The sequence below is a fragment of the Danaus plexippus genome, chromosome 11 (assembly GCF_018135715.1).
Source record: "Danaus plexippus chromosome 11, MEX_DaPlex, whole genome shotgun sequence".
In the NCBI taxonomy this organism is placed as follows: Eukaryota; Metazoa; Arthropoda; class Insecta; order Lepidoptera; family Nymphalidae; genus Danaus; species Danaus plexippus.
This window is the reverse complement of record NC_083544.1, coordinates 4960458-4985445: the sequence shown is the minus strand read 5'-3', so window position 1 is coordinate 4985445 and position 24988 is coordinate 4960458. Positions and strand designations below refer to the sequence as shown.

General features: G+C 30.4%; 4 protein-coding genes across 9 annotated transcripts; 1 reads left to right on the top strand and 3 right to left on the bottom strand.

The window, feature by feature from the left end:
* Positions 1–1093: 1093 nt before the first annotated feature.
* On the bottom strand, positions 1094–2587 carry LOC116765977 (tRNA-dihydrouridine(20a/20b) synthase [NAD(P)+]-like). Its single transcript, XM_032655629.2, has 2 exons — positions 2337–2587; positions 1094–2241 (listed from the first exon to the last, which is right to left on the bottom strand). The coding sequence occupies exons 1-2, from the start codon at positions 2450–2452 to the stop codon at positions 1185–1187; spliced, it is 1173 nt and encodes a 390-aa protein (XP_032511520.2). The 5' UTR covers positions 2453–2587; the 3' UTR covers positions 1094–1184.
* A 530-nt stretch (positions 2588–3117) lies between these two features.
* LOC116765930 (transmembrane protein 242) lies at positions 3118–4030 on the top strand. Its single transcript, XM_032655581.2, has 4 exons — positions 3118–3297; positions 3366–3467; positions 3610–3746; positions 3819–4030. The coding sequence occupies exons 1-4, from the start codon at positions 3264–3266 to the stop codon at positions 3951–3953; spliced, it is 408 nt and encodes a 135-aa protein (XP_032511472.1). The 5' UTR covers positions 3118–3263; the 3' UTR covers positions 3954–4030.
* On the bottom strand, positions 3961–5831 carry LOC116765929 (programmed cell death protein 2). Its single transcript, XM_032655580.2, has 6 exons — positions 5511–5831; positions 5259–5438; positions 4803–4955; positions 4616–4711; positions 4256–4549; positions 3961–4171 (listed from the first exon to the last, which is right to left on the bottom strand). Exons 1-6 carry the CDS (start codon positions 5688–5690, stop codon positions 4019–4021), a joined length of 1056 nt encoding a protein of 351 aa, XP_032511471.2. The 5' UTR covers positions 5691–5831; the 3' UTR covers positions 3961–4018.
* Positions 5832–7153: 1322 nt separating this feature from the next.
* Positions 7154–24085, bottom strand: LOC116765553 (uncharacterized). 6 transcript variants are annotated; one of them, XM_032655055.2, is made up of 29 exons: positions 23955–24085; positions 23231–23382; positions 22845–23072; positions 22660–22770; positions 20293–20394; positions 19973–20197; positions 19535–19720; positions 18884–19054; positions 18442–18540; positions 17593–18182; positions 17416–17513; positions 17080–17228; positions 16870–16992; positions 16692–16794; positions 16330–16447; positions 15880–15984; positions 15739–15805; positions 15334–15459; positions 14994–15084; positions 10525–10628; positions 10244–10445; positions 9739–9976; positions 9184–9653; positions 8986–9104; positions 8554–8660; positions 8387–8483; positions 8192–8314; positions 7946–8117; positions 7154–7865 (listed from the first exon to the last, which is right to left on the bottom strand). In XM_032655055.2, the coding sequence occupies exons 2-29, from the start codon at positions 23366–23368 to the stop codon at positions 7354–7356; spliced, it is 4974 nt and encodes a 1657-aa protein (XP_032510946.2). In that variant the 5' UTR covers positions 23369–23382; positions 23955–24085; the 3' UTR covers positions 7154–7353. The 6 variants fall into 6 exon arrangements, with proteins under 6 accessions (XP_032510946.2, XP_032510950.2, XP_061377885.1 ...); XM_032655059.2 differs by having other exon boundaries at positions 22660–22734; XM_061521901.1 differs by lacking the exon at positions 20293–20394.
* Between the last annotated feature and the right edge of the window lie 903 nt (positions 24086–24988).

Below are 24988 nucleotides of genomic sequence, written 5' to 3'. Positions count from 1 at the left end.
AGATGACCATGTCCAGAAATTGCTCGTGCAGAACTTCCATCGTAGCGTGTGCTGTGTGGCACGTAGCGCCGTCCTGTTGAAACAATTTGTTGTCCAAATCCATATTCTCGATTTCAGGCCAAAAGAAGTTGGTTATCATCGACCGGTATCGCTCACCATTGACGGTGACGGCCACACCATTATCGTTTTCGAAAAAATACGGACCAATCACGCCTCCGGCCCAAAATCCGCACCAAACAGTCACTTTCTGCGGGTGCATTGCCACTTGGTGAACCTCGTGTGGATTGGTCTCGTCCCAAATACGGCAATTTTGCTTGTTGACATAGCCATTCATCCAAAAATGCGCCTCGTCGCTGAAGATGATTTTTTTGCCAAAATCGGCGTCAACTTCCAACTGCTCTAATGCCCAGTCAGCGAACACACGGCGCTGTCTGTGGTCATTAACCTTGAGCTCTTGGGTCAGCTGGATCTTGTACGGGTGCAGGCTCAAGTCACAACGCAAAATTCGCCAAGTTGTCGTCTGCGAAAGGCCGAGTTCCTGTGCGCGACGCGGAATTGACTGCCGCGGGTTTTCGAGGACACTGTCGCGCACAGCGGCGATATTCTCGGCAGATCTCGCGTTACGTTGATGCACGGGAACCGGCTGATTGTTAACTGACCCGGTTGACTCGAATTTGTCCACCAATCGACGGATAGTCGACTCGGCAGGACGATCATCGCGACCGTAAAACGGGCGAAGTGCGTGGAACGTTGCTCGAACTGAAGACCCATTTTCATAAAACAATTTTATGATTTGCACGTGCTGCTCGACACTGTAACCTGCCATGGTGGTTTGGGAGGACGGAATGAATATAACACACTGCATTTGACAGCTGTCACTCAAACAACATGGCCGCAATCAGCTGTCAAAGTTCAAGCGTCCCTATTGGAAAACCCCATATATATATTAATTGAACTGGATATTGCTTGACTATAATTCCATCCATTGGAAGGTAGAAATTAAGATATAGGTAGTGAATACACTATTTCAGAATCAGCCTATGCATCCTTTTTTTTAAATGCACCCAAATTATAACTCAAAGGAAACACAGAATTATAAAACATAAATATCTTTTTATTTGTATCACTGATGATATGTATTGTATATTAGGATAGTATCACATATATAACAATATAAAATATAACTAAAGGTTACATTCATCAAACATGTTACTGTCCATAAAATCAATACCATCATTGTTAGTTACAAATGATTTAAAGTAATTGCCCTTATTAGAATCATAATCATATTGCGTACATATACAATAACAAATGCTTTTGCCGCATCCCCTACATTTGTGAGCATGTTTCAATGTAATTTTACTATTAAATTCACAGTCCACAAAATTTTCTAATTCATGATTCACTTCTACATCTCCATCAAATGAATCCAAAACATATTTTTTTATGTAGACATCAACCTCATCGAAATCACTAAGGTTGTTAAACTCTTGCTTTTGTTTCTTTGTCAGTATTTTTCCTAGCATGAAAACTAAATGATGATGGTAACATTGGAATGTTATTTTGTCATCACTCGAGTCTTTTAGGTTCATCCAATGTTTCACACAGTAAAGAGGGGTTCTATTGGCCCCTGTAAATAAAGCTGGATTATTTAGAATACCGTCGGCTACCATAATTCCATCACAATTTAATGTGCTGTATAACTGTTCTGCATCATATAATGATTTTATGCCACCATTTGCAACAACTGGTATTTTAACCAAATCACAAACCTCCTTTAACATTTCAACATCAATATTATCCCCACTTTTCTGCAGTGGAGTCCTTCCATGTACTGTCATGAAATTAACTCCACACTGTTCCAACTGTTGACACATGGTAATCGTTTTTTTTAAATCCTGAAATATTCGTACTTTGACTGACACACTAAAATGGCTTGGCAAATTATTTCTCACACTTCTTAATAAATTATGAACTAACTCTGGTCTAGAGAGCAAAGCACACCCATAGCCATCCTTCATGGCCCATCTTTGAGGACAACCACAATTTAAGTCAACACCATCAGCATATGGATAAACTAACTGAGATGCATCTACAAAATCATCTACATTATTAGCGGCAAACTGCACAATTAAAGGAGTATCATTTGTAGTTGTTATGAATTCATTTGACCTAGCTTTCTCGTTTTGGCAAAATGAATCAGCTAATATCATGGGAGTAAAACACAAGTCGACCCCATAACTGAAAAATAAAATAAAACATTCAATAATATTACTTGAATTTTCAAAAAAAAATATCAAATTAATCTAAATTGATAGAATATCAAATTAACTCACTTTTTGACTAAAGTCCTAAATTGAACTTTACTATATCTAACCATAGGCGCACATATTTTTAAAAAAGTATCTCTACGTTTCACATCCTCAAATAACTCAATAACATTTGTCCTCATCTTAAGTTATTATTATCATTATTATTGTATTCAGCTTAAAGGCACACGACTTTATATATTGAAAATGTAAATATGTATTGTGTACATAACTTTAACAAACATGTGGACTCGAGTTCTGACTTTTGACATATGTTATGAATGGATGACTTTAACTTTAAAGAGTAGAATGACATCAAATGATATGAAAAATGTAGAAAAAAAAAAGAAACTTTCAAGATTTTCTTTGTTCAATAACTGACACTCAACTTATAACGCCTCTTAAAGAAATAATGTATTTTTAAGATGCTATAATTCAGAACTAATATTTATATAGAATCATACAGCAACATATTTTATACACGAAGCTTATGAAATAACGGGAATACTTGGGTAATTAATATACATATATAGTACTATAATAAATATTTTCACAAAACTATGTAAAATAGAGGTATGGAAAACATCTTTTTTAATTATAATGCACGAATGTATTTTCTAATTTCATAAAGTCCATAATACATATACGGTGTTTTTGTGGTCCTTATAAATACTAATTTATTCTCTTACAATATATACGTATAAAGTATATACAAAGAAATACTTTGTGTAGTTTCCTTTGATATTCTAATATTTATTATTTTAGTATTTATCTGTTAATTTAGGTACTGAACAAGTGAAACGTCAAATGTCAATGTATGAAAATGTGAGTAAAAGTTGCGGTTCGCTTACTTTATATAACCGTATGAGATAGTTACTGTAATTTACTGTAATTGTAGTTTTGTGTATTATAAATAGTTGTATTTCTTAATTCATAAATAAGTTTTGGGTTGAAATGGTTGATGAAGAACGACTCCAGCGAATAAAAGGTTTGTTTACAAAATTTAAGTTCATGCTATAAACATAACATAAAAAAACTAACTTCGTTATTTTTTAGCTGGTGCATTCCTAGCTTCGGTTGCTGGGCTATCTGCATTTATCGGCTTTAGCGCAACTTTATCAGTTGCCAAGAAATCTGACCCCAAATATTTTAACAAAGGTACTATTGACTTCATACAAAACTATTAATTATTTAAAACAATACGGCAAATAAAATTTTAGTGGTTTCTGTTTTCCTCAATTTTAATAAAATAATTTCAGCTCTACACTCGTTATTTATTGATATATACGTATTTTTCAAGGGTTACATAGTTCTGCTGAATTAGCAGATGCTGGAGCAATACTAGCATTACGAGCTCTTGGCTGGGGTACTCTTTATGCAATAGGTGGTACAACATGTTTGTGTTATGGTATATGGAAATTGTCTGGCGCTAAAGATGTAAGTTTCTGTGACAATTCAAAAACAAATGTTACTAAACAACACAATAATGTTGATGATTTTTTATTTCAGCTAAAAGATTTCAGAATGAAGATGGGAAATTTATTGCCTGTTTTACCAAAAAACAATCCTCCTCAATCAAGAACAGAATTTAATGGAATGAATGATTTATTGACATATATAGCAGAAGAGTATGGCAAAAAATAGAATAAGATAGAGTTATGATGTTTTATTTAATTATTGTAAATATTTATAGTTATTTATATAAATGCCTAAGTTGTTAAGTCCTGTTTGATTAAAAATTCCTCTTTATATGCTGGGCCCTCATTACAACTCTCCCTGCAAGTATAAACAGCTAATACACCCCAGTCAATACTGTTGAATTCAATTCCAACATTTATGAAGTTTAGTAGTTGTGGCATTATCTAGAACCAAAAACATAATCATAACAATGTTATTTGAGTGTAGAAGAATAATTTTCTGCTTCTATAGTAAAAAAAAAAACTTACTTGGAACTCAAAATGCCTTTCTCCATTACAGTATTTACAGTTAGGTATAGGAAGATTTCCAGAATTCATGGTGATCCACAATGGTATTCCAGCTCTATCATACCTCAACACTTGATCGGGATGCCGAGCTATTCTTTTGCTAAATTTATTAAAAACCTTATCCTCCGGCACACTACCTGTATATTGTTCTAATTCTTTTTCACTTAAATTCTCCATTGTTCCAGCTTTTTTCTCTTCTATCATTTTCCTTAGCTTTTCCATCTCCTGATTTGTGTCAACATTTGTGGGATCTTCCTAAAAATAATTATAATATAACTAATGCCAAGTAATTTTGTTAATTTGATATTAATAAATGTTTACCTCATCTTCTTCATCAACAATGAGCTCCCATTCTTTAAAAAGTAAAGATTTTGCTCCTTCAGTCACAACAAAGTTACTATTAGGTGGATCTGTTTGCTAAAAGAAAATCAAGAGTGTAAGAATAACATCAAAGATAGATTTTTTCTTTATATCAGTAGAGGGCTAATATCCTATACAATCTACATACCTGTAGGTTTGGACACTCTATTTTGTGATTTTTCCAATCTAGAATTTGATGTTGACGACTGCAATAATAGACTTTCTTGCATTTTGAACAGTGAGATGGTGCTCTCGCACCACAAATGTAACATAATTTGGGCCATTTGTCCGTAGAGAAAATCTTAAAAATAGAAATATAGAAAAAATATTTTAGTAATTTTTCATTCAACTAAAGTAAAACACTAAATAAAGCAATTAATTTTATAAACAATTCAATATGTAATGCAGTCTTTGATATCTTATTTTTGATATAAACTTAGTTAACAATTAAGTTTCTCTCATGATATTTCGGATTTGACTACAAAGGAACATAATAAGTTATTTCAATCAAGCTACCACAATCAACTTAATAACAAATTTTTATGTGAAATTATTATGTATGATTTGATTGCCATAAATAAAAAAAAAAATCTCAAATCCTCACCTCATTTTCATTTTCTTCATATGGTTCAAATGAATAATAATCATTTTTGCGAGGTATCTGACATCGTAATACCAGAAAGTTGTCAGAATCGTTTACTTGACAACATGACCCCTTTTTACAAATAAAAATAAAAATTGTGCGATGAAAACATTCATCCTTCTCTTCATAAGGGCTGTATACCTGGATAACGTAAATAAATTTAAATAGAGTATGATAATGGAAATAGTAAACATTAGTTTTAATAATACATACTTGACATAAAAATATTAAAGGATCATTGCATCTTTTGCACACTAATTCTGATGGACTAGGGAGGTTTTTTAAATCTAACCAAGCAGGTTTTCCACCAACTTTACTGGGAAAGAATCTTGGATGCAATAACCAATTTGATTTTTCTTCTAAAAATCCAATATCAATAGCCTTATTGGTCATTTTTATCTAGCAAGCAATATGAAAATTCTGGATGAAGTATAACTACCGATAACAGAATATTTTCATCAGAACGTAAATGTTATGTTTCTATAATTTTAATTCACCATGTGAATTACCTAGGTACGTACCCACTGATAAATAACTCAGTATAAACTGTCAAATTGGCATCAAAATGACAATATTAGTGGAATATATTTGTTTGAGCTTTGGGTTCTCACTTTTCAACCGTAAGTCATAAAAAAATATGTACAGACATTTATTAGGAAAATTGGAATTATAAAAAGATAAAAAACATGATATTATTTATCTATAAAGGTATATTAATAGATATTTTTCATTGTAACTTTTATTTATATTTCGAGTGCTTGATAAACTGTAACCCTAAAGGCACCATTAGTAGAATCTTAGACATCGAAATCATTTTATGTTAACTTTTTATAAGAAAAACTTAATATGATATTACTGTCATTAGAATATAAGTCCATAACAATCGAAAAAATTGGTTGTAATGCGTAAATCGTAGTAGCATTTCACACTGGAACACTTGACTTCCTGTACAGCACAAAGGTTTAATTGGACCTCAAGTATTTTTTTCAGTTCTAATGCTGTGAACTGCAGTCTCAACTTTTTCATTTCACTTCATTCAAAAGTTCATTTTCTTTCCGATTTCAGTGCCAAATTGTTTAAATAATGGAGAGAACTTCTTATTACGATTAATTACATTTCTTTACACAACAATATGATTATGTGTTTTCGAAATAACCTACTCGGAATTCATCGTATAGCAGTAAGCAATAATGTAGTATTTTTGTTTTTTTAATCCGACGCAAATAAGAGGGGGTGAAAATAAATAAGTTTGACGTTGATATTTGTATCTCCGTCTGTCTCATCGTAGCTGTCAAGCGAATCGACCGATTTCAATGAGATTTTTTTAAAAGCCAATTTCTTTGCAGTTGTTCTATGTTTGATAAATATCAGTACATCAGTGTAATCCACTCTTAACAAAACGATTTAGAGCATTTTGGCGATGATTACTCAGTAAATTCACACGTGCCAATATAATTGTTTCGTGTAACAGTTTAGGATTTTATTTCATTTGTAAAATTTTAATACATACATATATATGTATGTATAGATATCAAATATATATGTACCTCTTACACATAATAGTATTAATTTCATTTATTAGAGGTGATTAAAATTTAAAGTATTTTGATATAATAAGAAAAAATTAGGAATTCTTGAATCTGAAATACTACACCCGAAAGACCATTCTTATGACTGTTTTATATTTCATCGTATAAAGATACTATATTTTTTTACATGTTGAGTTTTTATTAAAAATTTTGCTGTTAAATGTGTGAAAGAAATAAATTTTATAATTTGTTTGATTTATTTTAATTTGTAGGGTTCTTAACGCTAATATAGAAAAACTATGAGACATAACCAAAGAAAATCACAACTATTAACTTACTATTTTGTATTTATGGAAGCTATATAATACATTTATTTTTTTTACATTATTTTATAAAACAGATACAGTATTAAATACATGTAGTTAATAGCATTAACTAATATTTACAAGTCCCTGAAACAACTATACACATTGTAATAATTAAATTAAAAATAATTTAATAAATTGATTAAATGGACAGGCAAAATCTTAGCATTCATTCCTTTTAAACTTCTTATTTGAATCATTAACCACATCTTCTAATTTATTTATCCTTCTACCTTTAAGAAATGAATTGCTGTCACTCTCACTAACATTTTGTCGGACACAGTTAACACTGGATACAGTCTGATTATTTACACCATGTTTTTTATCACTAAAGTTTTTACCTTTATTCACAATTAAAGAGTTTTGAACTAAATCACTAGAGTGCAGTTTAATTGGTATAACTATTTGATTTTCATTGTCACCTTTTTTACCATATTCCTGTTTGATTTGCACTACAGATCTATTTTCTGAATCATTAGAGAGTCTTATTGTCTTTCTTAGTATTGTCTCTTCACCAAAATTTCTTTTAACTAGAATTTCACCGGATGGAGTTTGTTTTAGAAATGTAACAGTTGGTCCCTCAGATTCCTTGTCGTTTTTGTGTACTTTATTTGAAGGACCCTTTTCACAATCCATTCTTTCCTCTGCTTGTTCTTCATTTTCTATTAATTTACCTATAGACAGTGATTATTGATAACATATATAAATATGAAATATTTATAAATAAAACAATAGAACAAAAATATATTCTTACCATGTAATGTTGGGAATGTAATGTCAGGCAAAGCTAAATGCGAGTCTGGGTTATATTTGTGCATTAAATTCTTTAACAATATTGAAATCTCTTCACGTTTTCTTGTTACTACAATTTCATCAAACCAGTTGGCTAACTGTTTTATGGGCAGAGAATAATCCACAATAGGATCCTAAACACAAGACATATAAAAAATTATTTAAAATATTCTAGAAAACTATAAAATTAAAACTATGAATATATTACCTTAAAAAAATGTTCTACATATTGTAATAAATATAAGCCACAATCTGTAAAATTGTTTTGTTGAGGAATTTTCGGACAGCTACCTTTAATATTATCTTTGTTGAATACTTTATGTGGAGATATCTGTAAAAAAAAAAACATTTAAATCATTACAATAATATTAATAATTATTGTATAATAAATCTAGTATATTACCTTTGCCTGATATTCACAAGTAAGGTAATCCCGTAACGTAGCCACAACTCTGGATCTTGAAGCTCCAGCCAATGAATCAAATATCAAAATACAGGGCCTATAATAACAAGCTCAATAAATTTAAACACAATAAAAATTAATATAAAAATAAGGATTTTTCAACTTACTGTTTAATGGGTTCATTTTTTCTAACTACAGGGGTTTCGGGTTTCTTCTCAACTACTTTTTCACTTTCTTCGTCATCAGAATCACATTGCATGTCAAGGTCACTTTCCTGGTATAAGAGGCGAGGGTTAAACATTTTGATACATATATTTAATTATACTTGTTGAGACAACTTTATGTTATGAGACACTTTTCCAGAAGAACCATTTTGCTTTAAGTTCATAAAAATTTATTAGGATCATTAACTTTTAACAATTATCTATTATGTTTAGTATCAGAACTAAAAATTAAATGTCACGGTATTTGATATGGATAATTCTTTAGCCTTGTACAACTTTTTTCATTTTAATTTGTCTGTTTGTAGCTTTTCCTTAAAATTCTGTTAATCTTGACTATTTGTTATCTCATATAAATAGAATACAAAGAAAAAGTACCTCAGCTTCCGCTTCATCCCTTTCACTAAGATTATCAGAGTCACAATTCAATGTCAATTGTTCCTGTTTTGTCAATGGTGTAATTGTAGTACTACCTATTTGCATTGAGGATTTACGTTCTGCAACAAATTTTATTATAAACAAAATAAAATGGATTACTAGTATAAATCTTATTCCCAACTGATATTCAATACTTACCTCTTCTCTTAGTCACATGTGGTATAACAGCTCTATTGTCGATCATACTTCTGCACCCATCTAAGCTTGGATAACATATAATAGCCACAAACCAATGGCAATTTTCATTTATAGGAACTACTATGAAATCTTTTTCAAAAATATTAACATTCTTTGTCCATGTCTTCACCCTCGCATGACGTTTCTGTGCTGGTGTTAAAGTGCTATCCCACTCATGGGGATTTGAACTCTTATTAACCTTGCTGGGTTTTGTTGTCAGCCTTTTATAAAAAAAGGTACTAAAGATATGAGTCTTTTCTCTCTGACTAGCTGTTAAGATATCATGAACTAAATGTTTTAAATAAAAATCAATTATAACGTCATTCAAGAACTGATCTTGAGCTAAGCACATATAGTCTTCTGTGTTGATGGGAATCCCTCCTTTTCCAGGTGGATATATTAATATTTGCCTGATCTCAGCTGGATGTGTACTAAAATCACCATTTATGTATTAATATTAAGGGTTAATCTAAAGCTAATTATAGTTATATATATATACATAGTAAATTTATTTACCTTTTATTTCCTGAATTAATGGAAGTGCTCATTGACCTTGTTATTAATTTTGAAGTGTTACTATTTTCTATGGGGCAGGTTCTAACAAGTATTTCGTTTGCTTCTTTAGCCGTAAGCTCTTCCATTCTTTTACCAAATATTGATTTAAAAACAGTTTTCGTCTCATCAGTGAGAACATCAGGTAGTAAAGTTATTCTTTTGTATGGATCTTCTTTTGATGATGGATTATAAAACTGACCTATGGAAAAATTAAAAAATAGTAGGCACTTAATATGCAATAAAAACTATATTCAACATCAAATTTTTGTCAGTGAGTTATTAAGTTATTAAATATAAGAACTAATAGCTATTATTTTACTATTCTGTAATAATTACATTTAATATACACCTTGTACAATAAATATAAAGTAACTGCAGTTCTTAATATTTGTAAGAAAAATAAAGAGTTGCTTTAAATGCCTTATCAGTTATTCAAAAAAAGGAAATCAATTGTTATAATTAATACCTGATTCTTCCATCATTTCCAATGCTTTCCTTATTAATACACCGCACTTGTTCATTGTGTATAAAAAAATTACAGGTAGGCCTTTGCCAAAATGTACAAGCATACGGACAACATCTTTCAATGGTATTTGAAGAGCAACATCTCGGTTTTCATTTTTTAATGAGGGAGCAACAATTTTTATACCTTTAGATGATATGTGAACCTGAAAGATAATATTTAAATTTGAAAATCATTAAATTTGTAATTTAAATGAATTATAAGATATCATTATTTTATATTACCTTTTCTTTGGGAGAGTATCTGTATGAACCTATCCTAATTGTCCGGCAATTGAGAAAAGCCTCAATACCTTGTAGATTGTGAAATATCTCTTCTCTGCTTTCATCTACAAAAAATATAGTCAATGAAAAAAAGGAAACAGAATACTATTCTATGTAAATAAAATATTTTTGATCTAGTATTGGTTGAGATTTAAATGTGGCTTGTGTTTATTTGGCAACATAAATGATTCAGATACGAATTAAAAACGATCTTCGCATTTTTTAAAAGAGTACAGACTGCCATATTATTATTTTAAATAAAGCAAAGATAAAAAACATATAAATCTTAACTTATTTATATAAAATAAGTTAAAATGCTCAAATCGTAATATTGAATGTGTAACCATGACGGAATATCAATAGTGGCATCAACCAACACACCAGAAGCGTGGAACAAAATATTATAAACCTAGTTGTACACGAAATATACCTACTAATAGTCTTCGTTTTATACCCGCGAATGTAAAATACTTACCGGCCGACATTTTTTAAGATAAGCATGGAAAATCACTACCGACACAGGCTAGTAGCTACAATCGAACATAAGCTTCAATAATGACAGCGTGCGACCGTACAGACTAAAAATATTTACGCCGCCGTCATTTCGCCACAGACTAAAACCACAAATTTGTAAGTACAAATCAGTGTTACTAGAATATATTTTGATGATTAAGGCGGGAAATTTGGAATAAATTCATTAGATTATTATTGCGGTTTTATTTAATATTTACTAAACTCGAACTATTAATTCACATTTTATTTTAACTAGTATAAATATTAAATTATTGAAGTATTTAATTTTTTTTTTTATTAATTGATCTTGAAAATCATTAGTAAACAACTAAATATTATCAAATATTGCCTTTAAAGTATTATAAAATGACAGTATTTAGTATACAGAGCAACCTTAATTCAAAAATTTCTCGATTTAACAATACTTAGAAATCCCCCTTAATTGTGCATGAGAAACAATGTAAATAATACCTTTGAATTTCGATTTTTTTTAAAGAACAGCTTATTTATAAAGAATTTTCAAAATAAAAAAAGTGTAAATACATCTATAATAATTAACTAATTTTGCCCTCTCACAATCTTTATAAGCGCATCATCATTTTTTAAGACGTTTGGACCGAGTCTTGCGAATTTTCATAATTTTTTCGTAGAAAGCTGAGCCATGTATTCCGTAGGTGTACAATTTTTACAGCAATATCCGTACACTCTCGTGTGATTTCTGATAAGAAACGAACAAAAGAAGCGGCATTCGACTGCGAAGTTTCGTTTTTTTTGAGGTGGTAAGAGCCTAGCTGTAGTCGAGTTACTACAGCTCGAATATGGGGCTGGCTCGATCGGGGAAATACCACCCTCTCACAGAAGATCGTGGTGAAGTAGTTTTCAATAGCTGCATTTCCTCCGATGAGTGAGATTCGGTTGCCCATGGGCGATGGTGATTACTACCCTTCAAGAACTCCGTCTGCCCGTTTGCCACCTTTCTCATAAAAAAAACAACACTCATAATATTAGTATTATGAATGTTGTTCTCTCTCAACTTCAGCAACTCCTAGTTGCTAAAGTAACAGCTGTTATTGGAAATGAATCTAACTCTTGAAACTTTAGGTATCCAAATGTATCTTGAGGGTGCCGCACGTTCTTGTCAAACTCAGATGATATGGCAGTATATAAGAACGTTATGGTTAAATGTAACCAAAACGTTCTTAATGACTGCCAGTGAATCCGTATTAAATATGTATCTGCTCCTTCAGCTGGTAATTCCCAAAGTAAGTTGACCGCAGAAATGTTTAAAGATCGTGATAATCATAGTGCTGGTGTAAAAATAGCGCAGATTACTTATAACTGCTAGATTCTCGGGTAATCGTAAAACCAACTTGCACAACATAATCAAAAAATCGAGCCATCTTCGCTTGACATTTTCTAAAGCATTTCTTGGCATACGAAATTTTTAGCTGCGAGAGTTTTAATTCACCGAGATCATTTGAGCCTAAAACAACAAAGGCAACAAAGAATTCCTGAAATTTCCAACAATTTATTCTAATGCTATTATCACAGCATTTGTGTCAGCTAAATGCAGTTTAACACAATTAGTATTATTTGTTTTAAACTGTTTCAAATAATATCGTGAAAATTCTAACGCAGTTCGCTTCATCACATCACCACACTCAGTTAGCCTTGTATTTGTAGAAACAACAGACGATTCGTCCAACATTATCCAATATTCTTTCTCGTCTATATCTATAAATTCTTTCAGCATATCAGGAATACTTTTAATAGAATTTTAGCAGATTTTGACGTATGTATTCCAAGTTTTACTAAATCTCTCCATTGGCCAGGGATTTTAAAGTATTCACTTTGATGGTCCAAACTTTTGACTGCAATGTGCAAAACTAGCTGAAATTTTTGTCTTTGATTCAAGTTTAGTTTAGATTCAAGTGATACCTAAAATACTATTCATTAACCTGTTTTCTTTTTTAATTAAAGGTACATTTAAAATATGAGTATACACTGGTATGAGTTAACTTTGTTTTTATCTAGTCAAACTTGTTGCCTTGTTTTTGATGAATTTATCTGCTGCTATGAACATTTAAGTCATGCTTTTGAACACGTATGATTAACCGACGCCATTTACTTTATGGTTGCTCTTGACCTGATAATGTCAAATCATCTAGTGTTTTACGAAGCCGTCCTATGAGGGAATATAACGATTAGTAGAAAATATTTATGTTTAATAATTCAATGTACTGTAAGCAATAATAGACATTGAATTTCTAGAGTTTAGAATAATTTATGTATCTATGTAAATTTTACATAGCCTGTATATAGAAAAATGTATAACGAAATACGAATACATACTTTTGAAAATGTCTTCTTTTCCCATTCGACTCGGTAATGTCTATCAATACACATTATCTTATTTTGTAAGAATTCAAAAAGCAAATCGCAATCACAATTAAACTAAAAATAACAATCAGCACTGACAGAATCGGTTACTTGTAGCCAGTGGCTTTAATAAAATCGTGGCTCGGTAAAAACGGTTGGCGCGCCATTGACGTTAAATAGCTCCATCTGGCAACATTGCCAATAGTTGTTTTCGTAGTTTAATTAATATTTTTTATAACAAAAACAAATTCTGTTTTAAATTTTTTATAAAAATATTAAAAACATTTTTAAGAAATGAAAGCCAAAAGTAAAAAAATACTATCGGCAGATAAAAAATACTTCGGTCCAGAATCGATATTGTCGCTAAAAATTAAAAATAAATATTTGATAATTTCATATTATTGATATTTTACAATTCGTAACATGACACACTAAAATAAAAAAAAAATGTTCATTAATTTTTTTGGATTAAAAAAATAAAAATATTACTTCTATCGAACAATTCCCATCCCTTCGCAGTTGTCATTAAAATATTTTTTCGCCTGGCAACTTTTTTTTAATAATTATTGTAAGGAACCGTGTTGTTAGTTAAAGTAAAACGAAGTGTAATAACGGAAACAAATTTAAATGTGGCGATCCTCTGTCGGTGATATTTAGAATACCATTTTTTATATATTTTTTTTTTAGGACAATGTAGATGTGTCATGACTATTACATTTTTAAAATTAATTATTGTGAACGACTGATAGAAACTTCCTGGACATAAATGACAAATTTATATATTTACATTCATTCAATTTATGTTAAATATGAGATTAAAGATTTAAATATGAACTTTGAGTGTTTTTTTTTTAGAACAATTTTATTTATTAATATCTTCCATTGAAACCATTTTATTATGTAGCAATAAAAATAAACTTTGCAACAATTTTATTTATTTATTTCAGGATTTGAAATTGGTTATCTTAATTCTTCTTTTTATTAAGTTGCGAAAATCAAAACTAGTATATTACATATTATAGAGTAGAAATACGCAATTTAGGTATGAAAATTATTATTAATATGTATCTACTAGGTAGTCAAACAAACTACTATATCTATTCATTTATAGAGAATATTTTTCAATGTTTTGTGATATTTTATTAAGTAGTAGATGATATATACTATTTCAATGGGAACACAGATACGGTACACAGAAAATACGGTCAGAATAAATAAAGATTTTCTTTACACTCAATAAGTAATTTCGTCTCAACAATACATAGATTTGTTTTTTTTTTAAACCTTTTGCAGTTGAAGAATGTTTGAATATATTTTAGTGAAATATTGAAATAAAACTATGGTTTACAAATTGCGTAGTAAATCCGTATTGTTATATCAATGCGTATGCACAAAAAAATTAGATATAACCAGTGAAATCATATTGCATGAATATGTAAGTTTTTCCCATGTTTTATAGTCATAATATGACATATATTTTTTGACAAAAATAGAGCTATTTGTCATTATATGTAAAAAAAAGGATATATCACACTTACCATCCATATTATCAATTCCAATTCCGCTATCTGAAGTGCCACCTTCAATTTCACTCAACGAAGGCTCCTTCATGTTTATTGATTGTTCGTGCTGTTAAAATTTATAATATGTTAATTTAATTAATTTATCATACAAAAATCTAATATGAGATGAAAATTAAAAAAATATATATATTTTAAGTACTTAAAATGACATCTGAATAGAGAAAATTATCAATAATATGTATTTTTTCAAATTATTTTTAGATTTGATAACTGCAACTAACTCTACTTATATTAAAATAAATTCACAAAGTCGAAATAAAATGTGTTATTACAAAAATAATATTATTAAGGTTACCTGGTTATTTAACATTGAACTGTTTGAATCCTCTTCATCCGAACTTAAGGTCAATATAACTGGTTCAGGATCTGGCTGCTTACCTCGCTGTTTTCTCACACGTGTTGGTTTTTTATCTTGTATGATCTGTTTATTATAAATTCTTAATTTAGTATAGCAATTAATGAAAATATTTTATAATACTGATCAAGGAATAACTCTTGTTTGTATCGTTAGTTACTTAGCCTAATGTTTGGGTGAAGCATTTGATTTTAGAGATTCGAATATGTATTTACATAAAAAGTTATGAAGGGAATTGTTATCTTGTTGTTTGCTTGTTAAAATTGCATTAAAGATTAATACTATCTCATATTTTTGAACTAAAACTATGTGCTTGTTTATGAAAATACAGTTATGAGTACTTACAGTTTTATTGTTTATAGTCTTCACATTTGATTTGAGGAGATTTAATTTAATACTTTCTCCACAAGGGCTGCAATGGAAAACAAAAATATTAACTTTTTTTTAGGAAGCTATAGCAAAAGTTAAAATTGTTTTCAAACTTACAGGTGTTTGTCTAATAAAGATTTTTCTGGTTCCTTTTTCTTGAGGTCTACATTTTTATTTGGTATTGGTACACTTTTAGGCTCTTCTGTGAAAACTCTTTTACATCTGGAAATATACATTTAAAAATATATAAAATATATGAGGACCACTTAAAGGTATTTCATTGAGAAAAAGTCTTAAAGACTTTAAAATATTTTAAATAAATCATTTAAAATCTCTATACATATATATTTTGGAATTTCAAAGAACATTATAACTATGTTATTAGTAAAAATAATGAATTAATTCTATATTCCAAAAAAAAAAAAACGAAATTATAATAATTATTATATTAATATCTCGACAATATTGGTAAGGTAATTAAATACTTTACTTTACTTATAGGTTATTCCCTAACAATACATAAAGCATATATATAGTTCATTAACGAGATAAAATTCCTTGAAGTACCTTTGACACCTGCTGAAGTCGAATCCAGTGTAACCACAAGATTTACAAACAGCCAGCATACCGTCAACATACCGCGGCGGCGGTGATCTTTGTTCCGGAGATTCTGGACTATTATTTGCTGGAACAATAATTATATGGTTCGGTAAATTGATGAAAAACTATTGAAATATAGCAGAAAAAGAAAAAAAAATTTTTTTAAGAAATTCACAAAACAAACCTATTACACACAAGTGATAAGATAAAATTCTACATGCAAGAGGAAAATATATTATAGATATATTGAAAGAGGTTTGAAAATATGACTATAAAATAATCAAGGCATTTGTAAAATTTTGCTATTTGCATAAATAAAATATATTTACCATTTTCAGGGCATGGTCCTTTTTCGGGAGTGGACATTTCACTGCTCTGTGCTTGTGATGATATATTTGTGGAACTATTACTAACATCTCCTCCAACTAACATCTAAAAATTATATAAATATGTAGATATACACATATTACTATAAAATTACACTCATTATAACAGTATTTAACTTACTGGATGATTTTCTAACATCTCCTCAATTCTCATAGTTGAACCTACTGTTACAAAATAATCTATTTCAGTACTGGTATTCTGCATACACTGTATTTGAGTATCTTCTGTGAAAGGAACATTGACCTAAAACAGTAAAAAATTACTTTCATTTATCAATTCCCCAAAATTATTTTATATATGATAATTTCAATTACAAGCTATAATTTTTACCTGTTCAAGAACTTCTTGAAGCGTACAACTCTCTTTAGGTAAGGTAAAAGTAATAAGTCTCTGTTCTCCACTTTGCAGGAATATTAACATTTTAGCTGAAGGTAATTCTGATGATTGTTCAGAAGGTCCACTCGCTGAATCATTGCACTCTATAAATTAGACGAAAATTTCTTGAAACATAATTTTATAAAGAGTTAATGAATAAAAACTCCTTGCTTTAGATTTTTTTTTATACATTAGCTGATTATTTTTAAAATAACCATAAAGTGGCATTTCATTTTTATATATGTGTAAAAATGCATATACATTGTATAGTATTAACAATGATATACTTACCATTCATGTGATTAGCCTGTTGTGTTTGCATGGGATGTACTCTTTGCACTGGTCGTGGTTGTTCTTTACTTCTTACTAATGTCTGTCTACCACTTTCCCTATAAAGTTAATTTAAAAATTACAAGACTAGCAATTTTTTAAGCTAGAATAACTTTGGGCTCAAATAGATAAAGATACCTTGCTTGTTGCTGGTGAGGTATTAAAGTCCGAGATGTATGCTGCATTCTTTTATATTCAGCTACTGACATGCTCTGGCCATTGGATAATGTTACGTATTGACATCCTTCATCTGGGTTTTCAGATTCTAAGAGCAACTGATTAAGAGACTGGGGCGTTTGGGGCATGTGGTGTTCATAGGCTATTTGTTGTTGGAACCCATGCTGTGGGCTAAAGTTTATGTGTTGAACACTATGAGCGCCTGGATTGTGGTTTTGTCGCATCGATGGTTGCGTGTGGAATTGTTGTGGCGTGGTAACGTTCTCATTGACTGGATTCTTTTGTACTATCGCCGCTGTGATGCTCTCCTCGAGATCCATATCATTGGCGTTGTTCGGTTGAACTACGACCTTTTTGACCTGCGGATGCGGAGAGGCTCGCTGGGTAGCGTTCAATGTTTGAGGTAGGGGTCCGTTTTGGTTGGTCTGTACAGTTAAATGTTGGGTATTGGGCGTTTGTAAGGTCTGCGTTACGATAGTTCCCTGCGGTGTTATAACACGCGCTGGCTGCTGAACGTGTTGCTGGTTTTGTTGATTGAGGAGGATTTGTTGCTGTAACGGTAAACAATACGGGTTAATCCGATGGAAATTTTTACAGAAATATTGTTAAACAAAATTTTATGGAGATGATACATTCGATTACTTGATCGCAGTGTTTCCTAAACTCTAATATTGACAACGTGTTATGAGACAAGACATATAAAAGTATTTTTAGAGATAGTAGTAGTTCTCAAATATATAGTTAAATAGGAGCGCGTTATATCTTTAAGGTACTTAATAAAAAAATAGCAATTATATAACAATAATATACCTGTTGTGTGGCGAGTTTTAGTTGATTAAGCTGTTGAACTTGTGAATGATTGATGACATGTTGCGTTAATTGGTGTTGTTGCTGTTGTTGTTGGGTTTGCTGAATTTAAAAAATACAATAGTATTAATATAATGTTTATTTCAATAAAAAAAGGAGGAAATTTTATATTGTGCGAAGTAGAATTTAAGTAAACTTATGAAAAATATCCCAACACTATTACTGAACTGTAGGTTCCTATTTAAATAAAGAACGAAATTGGCAGAACAAAATCTTTTGACAGGATTCATGTTAAACTTGAAATTCAAATGCACTATTAACAAAATATGAGCTTGCAAGCAAGGTCTTTTTAGTCTATTTATCTAAACGAATGATATTCTGTGGATAATGATATCTAAGAACAATTACTCGACTTAGTTAAAAGTATTAAGTAAAAGTATAAGACCTGCATCAACGGCGTCCTTGACCGTGGTGGTCTGTGTTGTGCGTGCCCAGCATGTGGGTTCAGGACGCGAGGCGAGCCAGGCCTGGGGACGCGCGCGCCCCTCCCCGCCCCCACCCCGCCGGACACACTGGCGCCGTTCGCGTTAATACCGCGACCAGCACTAGCATTCGCCTGGAATATAAATAAATTACTAATAAATTATGGTTACCGTGTTTTTCTCATTTAACTTTAAGTTTTTTATCATGCTATGTCAGCCTAACTTTCGATTACCTTTCAGTAACCATGAAAGTAATATAATCGTCCGGTGAAACGTATAACGATAAAGTACACGGTGAACATAGTTTTATTAAAATGTTTACCCGCGAAGATCTAAGATAGCATTAATCATTAATCTTTTTCTGTTTATTTGTTTACAGTAAGACTTTAATTATCTGGATAGGCTAGTATAAATTATTCATAATTAAAAAATGCTTGCATATGTGAGGACAACTAAATGTTTTTTCCAATCCCGTGTAATAACATGTGAAATGAGAAAATATAAATTGAATTTGTTAAGACAAAAATTACGTTAAGAATGTATAACAGTCAATTAGGTTTGTGTATGTATTTATAGGTTGTTTTATTAAGTAGACCTGGGCTCGTTTGTTTTACCTGCTGGTGTTGTGAGTTGAGCAGTCTTGCGGCAGGTACTTGTAAGGGCGGAGTGGGCATCTGTGATCGCATCGCCTGTCTCCGTGGCCTCACCGTACGCACCGGTGCACGTACTAACGTAACACCGGATGGGTTGTTTAGTGCTTGATTGAGAAGTCTCGGAGGCGCTGGACGCGTCGGTGTACCCTATATATTGAAAACAATATATTATACCTTATAAGCATCATAGCATCGAAATTTATTATGTTATAAATGCAAACATTGCTCTATTTGTAACATTTTCAAGGCTGAATCGATTTCAATAAATTTATATGTTTAAACTACGATGTAGGCTACTTTTTGGTTTAACATAAAAATTTGAATCAATAACCATATTAATACGGTTCAGTGCTTGGGTTTAGGCGTGAATAACAAAAATAGTCTATAAATAAAACTCACTGGTTGATTAACATATGCAGTATGCATAACAATTTGTTGTATTTGCTGAGGCTGTATCTGCTGAGATTGTAAATGTTGTTGCTGTTGTAAATGATGTTGCAATTGCTGTTGCTGTTGCTGCTGCTGCTGGAGTTGCTGTAGGTGTATCTGCTGTTGATGTTGTTGCAAGTGCTGCATCAGTTGCGGGGACGCTCTCGATATCTGTTGCTGTTGTTGTTGCGGTGCCTATAATTTACGATTCATGTAATAGAACATTGCCGTTATTTTCATATTATAATTAGTATTAATGGATTGTAAAAAGCAGCAAAGCATTAACTAACAGCTTGGGCCGCATGTGTCGGTGTGGGCGGTGGCTGCGGCGGCGGCTGTTGTGCTGGATGGATGACAGTCGGCTGTGATAGTATGTGCGCTGGGTTCACCAACTAGACAATATTATAATGATATGGTTTGGTGTATGTGGTTATAACATGACAGTTGGATCATCCTTTGTTGAAGTCGGTTAAGATTAGACACAAATTAATAAGATTATAAAATAAATTTGTATTAAATCAAAATGAAAATTATAAGCCTCTTTTAATTTCGATACTCATGGTCATGTTACCAAATATAAATATTTAAAATGTTGCAGGGTATTGTTTTGTTAATCTTCATTGAAATTAGGACAGATGTTCTAGTGGAGTGCAGTTTCTAGTAGTGATAAGTTATAATAAGAGGAATGTTATTATATAACTTTATACGAACTTCCGAAATATAAAGTAATAAAGCTGTTTTAGTAAAAAAAAAAGCTTTAAAATAAAATGGTCTGGTAATATATACATCTTTTTTTATATAAAATAAGAGAAAAAATTCCATAGAACCTTTACATAATCTTAATTAAAAGACTTGTGAGACATTATTATACATACATGAATCTTAATAAGTTGTAAATATATCCCATATCAAATCTATTTACAAGATTTATTTAACAACATTGACCAATAGTTATTTTTATATTAATTTAATTGCTGGTATCGTAAAAAGCAGTAACTCTATAATTGTTACCGACACATATTAATTAAGACATTTTAATTGCAATTTTTTTAACTAAAATAGTCAGAAACAACATTATAATCTTATATATGTATATTATTTTATATGTCTAATTTAAATTATAAGTCCCAAAATACTTTGAGTTAAGTTGTTAGAATCCTTAGACATATCATAGACATTCTAGAAGTAGGGGTTCTAATTCTAAAAGAAGGGGTTACTTTGCATGTTAAATTACTTACATTTGCGTCAATCAAGAAAATATAATGGAATAGTCAACATTTTAGAAGCTTTCTTGAAAGTAGAGAGAGGAAAAATAAAATTACCTTTATAACATTAAATACAAAACACTTATAACAAACTAGGTGATTTTCAAGTACTATATGTAAAGAGGGTAGATGTAAATATTATAAGAAATATTGAGAAAATATGTGTAGTATGTAAAACTATTGTGCGAGTTTTAAAGAAACTTTACAATAATTTTGCTTAAACATTAAAAAAATAAATAGCATATAATTTAGGAGGGTTTAATGTAAAATTTAATTGTTTTTATATTTTACAAAAACAAGACTAGAACAGCTTGAAATTGTAAAAAATAAGTACTTATGTTAACCTCTTGCTATCATAAAAACATATTGCCCCATACACAATTATTTTTCTATAAAAAATTAACTATACAGTTCTTAACATTTAATATCAATTAAGTAAATTAGTTGTGTTGGTGATATTTTTTATTTGCATAGAAGATCAGAAGCAAAGCAATAACTAGAATTATTTGTTAAAATAGATTCAGAATAATGTTCTTACAGAAGACTAAAAACATCTATCACATGTACTTAATCAACAGGTGGATAATAAACTGATGTAAGGTTTGTTGTGAATAAAATTGCTTTAGTGACTAGGAAAAAAAAATAAACAAAGTTTTAAAAAAGGAAGACCTTCAAGAATAACTAGTAAATTTTTTTTAAACTGTCATTCACAGTTTAAAATTGTTGCCAGCATCCAAATTATTAGTAATGACCCATATATTGTTATTAAATGGATTAAACTGATGTAATATGTTTAGTAATTGTACTGAGAAGATTTAAAAAGGATATACTTATGAGAAGTCTTATATAGCACAAGATTGGAATATATACATCTTAAATTTTTTATTTCGGTAAAGTGAAGGTTAAATAGTTCCAATAATCTTAAGGCAAATCTAAATTACAAGAGTAATACAATATGTAATAAAACAAACAAGGGATACTTGAAACTAACTTATTTGGGAGGAAATCATCATGAAATATTTGTTTTATACTTCATGAGTAAAACTGAGTATAGATGCTTCAAATGTGTACAACTGGCAATGCCCTACACTAACATCAATATGTTTAGTTGCTTTTATTGGTTTTGACAGCTAAAAGTAATGAAAAATAATAACAAAAGATTCTATAAGATGAGTGAAAAATTATATAGAACAGAAATAAAATTGTTAGAGTTTTAAATGTACAATTTTTATCTCATGTTTAGTTCTATTGTTGATAATGCCACTATCTCCAAAGCATATTTTAAGACATTGAACCAAAAGATTCATGCTAAAATAAATAAATGTATCCTAATGCCATACATGCATAACATGTTATTTACTGTGCCATACATTTAGCTAATATAACACATACATGTTGTGGGCGTTGTGGGGATGACTGTTGCATCAAAGATGCATCAATGATCTGTTGAGCTTGTTGCAACACAACCTGTGCATCCACAGATAAATTAGATGTGTAGTAAACCTATAAATAAAGTATTCATAGAGACACTTAATATTCATGTCTGAATAGGCATCGCTATTTATATTATCACTTACTTGGTGTCTATGTAAGGCTTGCTGGTGTTGTTGTTGCTGTTGTTGTTGTTGCTGCTGCTGCTGTTGTTGCTGTTGTTGAAAGTCTGTACGAGGTGGCTGTTGCAATGGTGGGTCATGGCGGATAATGTATTGCTGCTGATATTGCAAGCCATCACCAACAACAAGTTGTGGTTGAACACCTTCACTTACTATTATATCATTTGGCTGTTCAGATTGTTGGACCACTACCTGTAATTTTATATGAGATACATTTAAAATGTCTACTGTAAATAAGCATAATGGTTATATATCACAATCTTAAGTGAATAGTATATATAGAATAAGTTTGTTTCAAATACGAAATACAAAAATAATGAATTTAAATAATTGTGTTATAAGTCACTGACCTGTTGTTGGGCATATTGTTGTTGATCATCTTGGTTGACTATCAACGAATCTGAACATATTATATTGGGACAATAACGTTGTAAATCCTCAATAGTCAATGAATGCCCCTGTCCAACTATTTGGTAATACTGAGCCATTGCAAGGAATTAACCTAATAACAACAACAAGTCATACAGAACATACACATTAGACATACAAATACCACAGGCTTTTCTACAAACTTTATAACATATGTATTTTTTTTAACATCTAGAATCGTATTTATTATGAATTATTAAACTAAGCAACCATAACATTTTTTACTGGCATATACAAAAGTCAAATATTGTGTATATCACTTTAACATATGATTAATAATTGGCCACTGTAATAGTGAAGTTAAATAACAGTAGGTTGGTATACAAAGTATACGATACAACCGTTCTTTTGACAGCTAATTCATACACCCTGATCATTACGTGCAACAACAGCAGCAATGACTCCGTGGATTAAGTAAAACTAACTATGGCGACGACATAACTAACACATCAAAAACACTATATTTTTCACTATTACAGTCTGTTTCGTCATTTGTTCAAACACATTTTAGTAACACAAAAATTAGGTCTAAAGTAGTTTGGGTGAAGGAAACGAAATGGCTTCGATTCTTTTGGCCGAACCTATTTCTTGTTTAAGCGGAACTTTTTATCATTGATAAAACAAAACTATTGATTTGCTTCTTACCAATATTAACTAGGGACATTTTTAATGCCATATGTATACAGAAAATAATAACTTTCAGCATCAAAATGCAAAAATTTAACTCAAACGCCAAATCTAGAAGCAATTTACATTATGGCGTGTGTGTCACTTTTTTACAAATGTTTTTTAAGAATATTTGTAGTGTTGCCACACGCATAGGGTATACAGAATGGCCGATATTATTTATTCGGTGTAAAAGTTTAAATTAGTTTAGCTAATTGTATATTATACATTGTACACCCAAATCTCAAATAATATTAGGTATGATGTAAAAAAATAACTATGACGGTAATTGCTCAAAACATTATTTATAAAAGTTCTCAATCTCAATATAGCTAGTGAGGTTAGTAACATTTATCGATATCATATGTCAAAAAATATTTTTATTTGTAAATTATTAAATGTAAACTATTATTAAATAAAGGAAGAGTATGATTGAAACATATTCAAAATTATCTTTTAATTATACATCTTTTCAATTTATTTATGTTGTTAAGAAATTATTTAAAATATCGGTGAAACAAAGATTTTTTAAATTCTTTGTTTTCAATTAACTATAACTAAGTATATATATATAACAGTATTCTTCTCAAATGTATGAGACTATATCTAAAGTAGCTACACTTTTCATAATTTATGTTTAGGAGTAAATAAATACCTTTGCAGACATGCAATGGTACTAGTAAGGGCTTTAACGACGTTTCCAATGAGTATTATCAATATAAAAAAAAACACAGATAGAATTTTCATAGGGTTGATTTATTTTTAGTATATATTTTTTTAAAATGGTGTTTTCAAAATTATTTGAGTATTAAAGGTGATAATACGTTAAAACATGATGTGTCCACAATTGAGACCTGATCTGTTTACTAAAATGAAATCGTGGATTTTAGGCTGGGAAACTTTTTTGGGTCCCGACAGGCGAAATAGACGTTGTTTTCTTTTTTATAATTTCTTGTTTAACGTTTATATATATATTAATCACTATAATTATAAATATACACAATCACCATGTT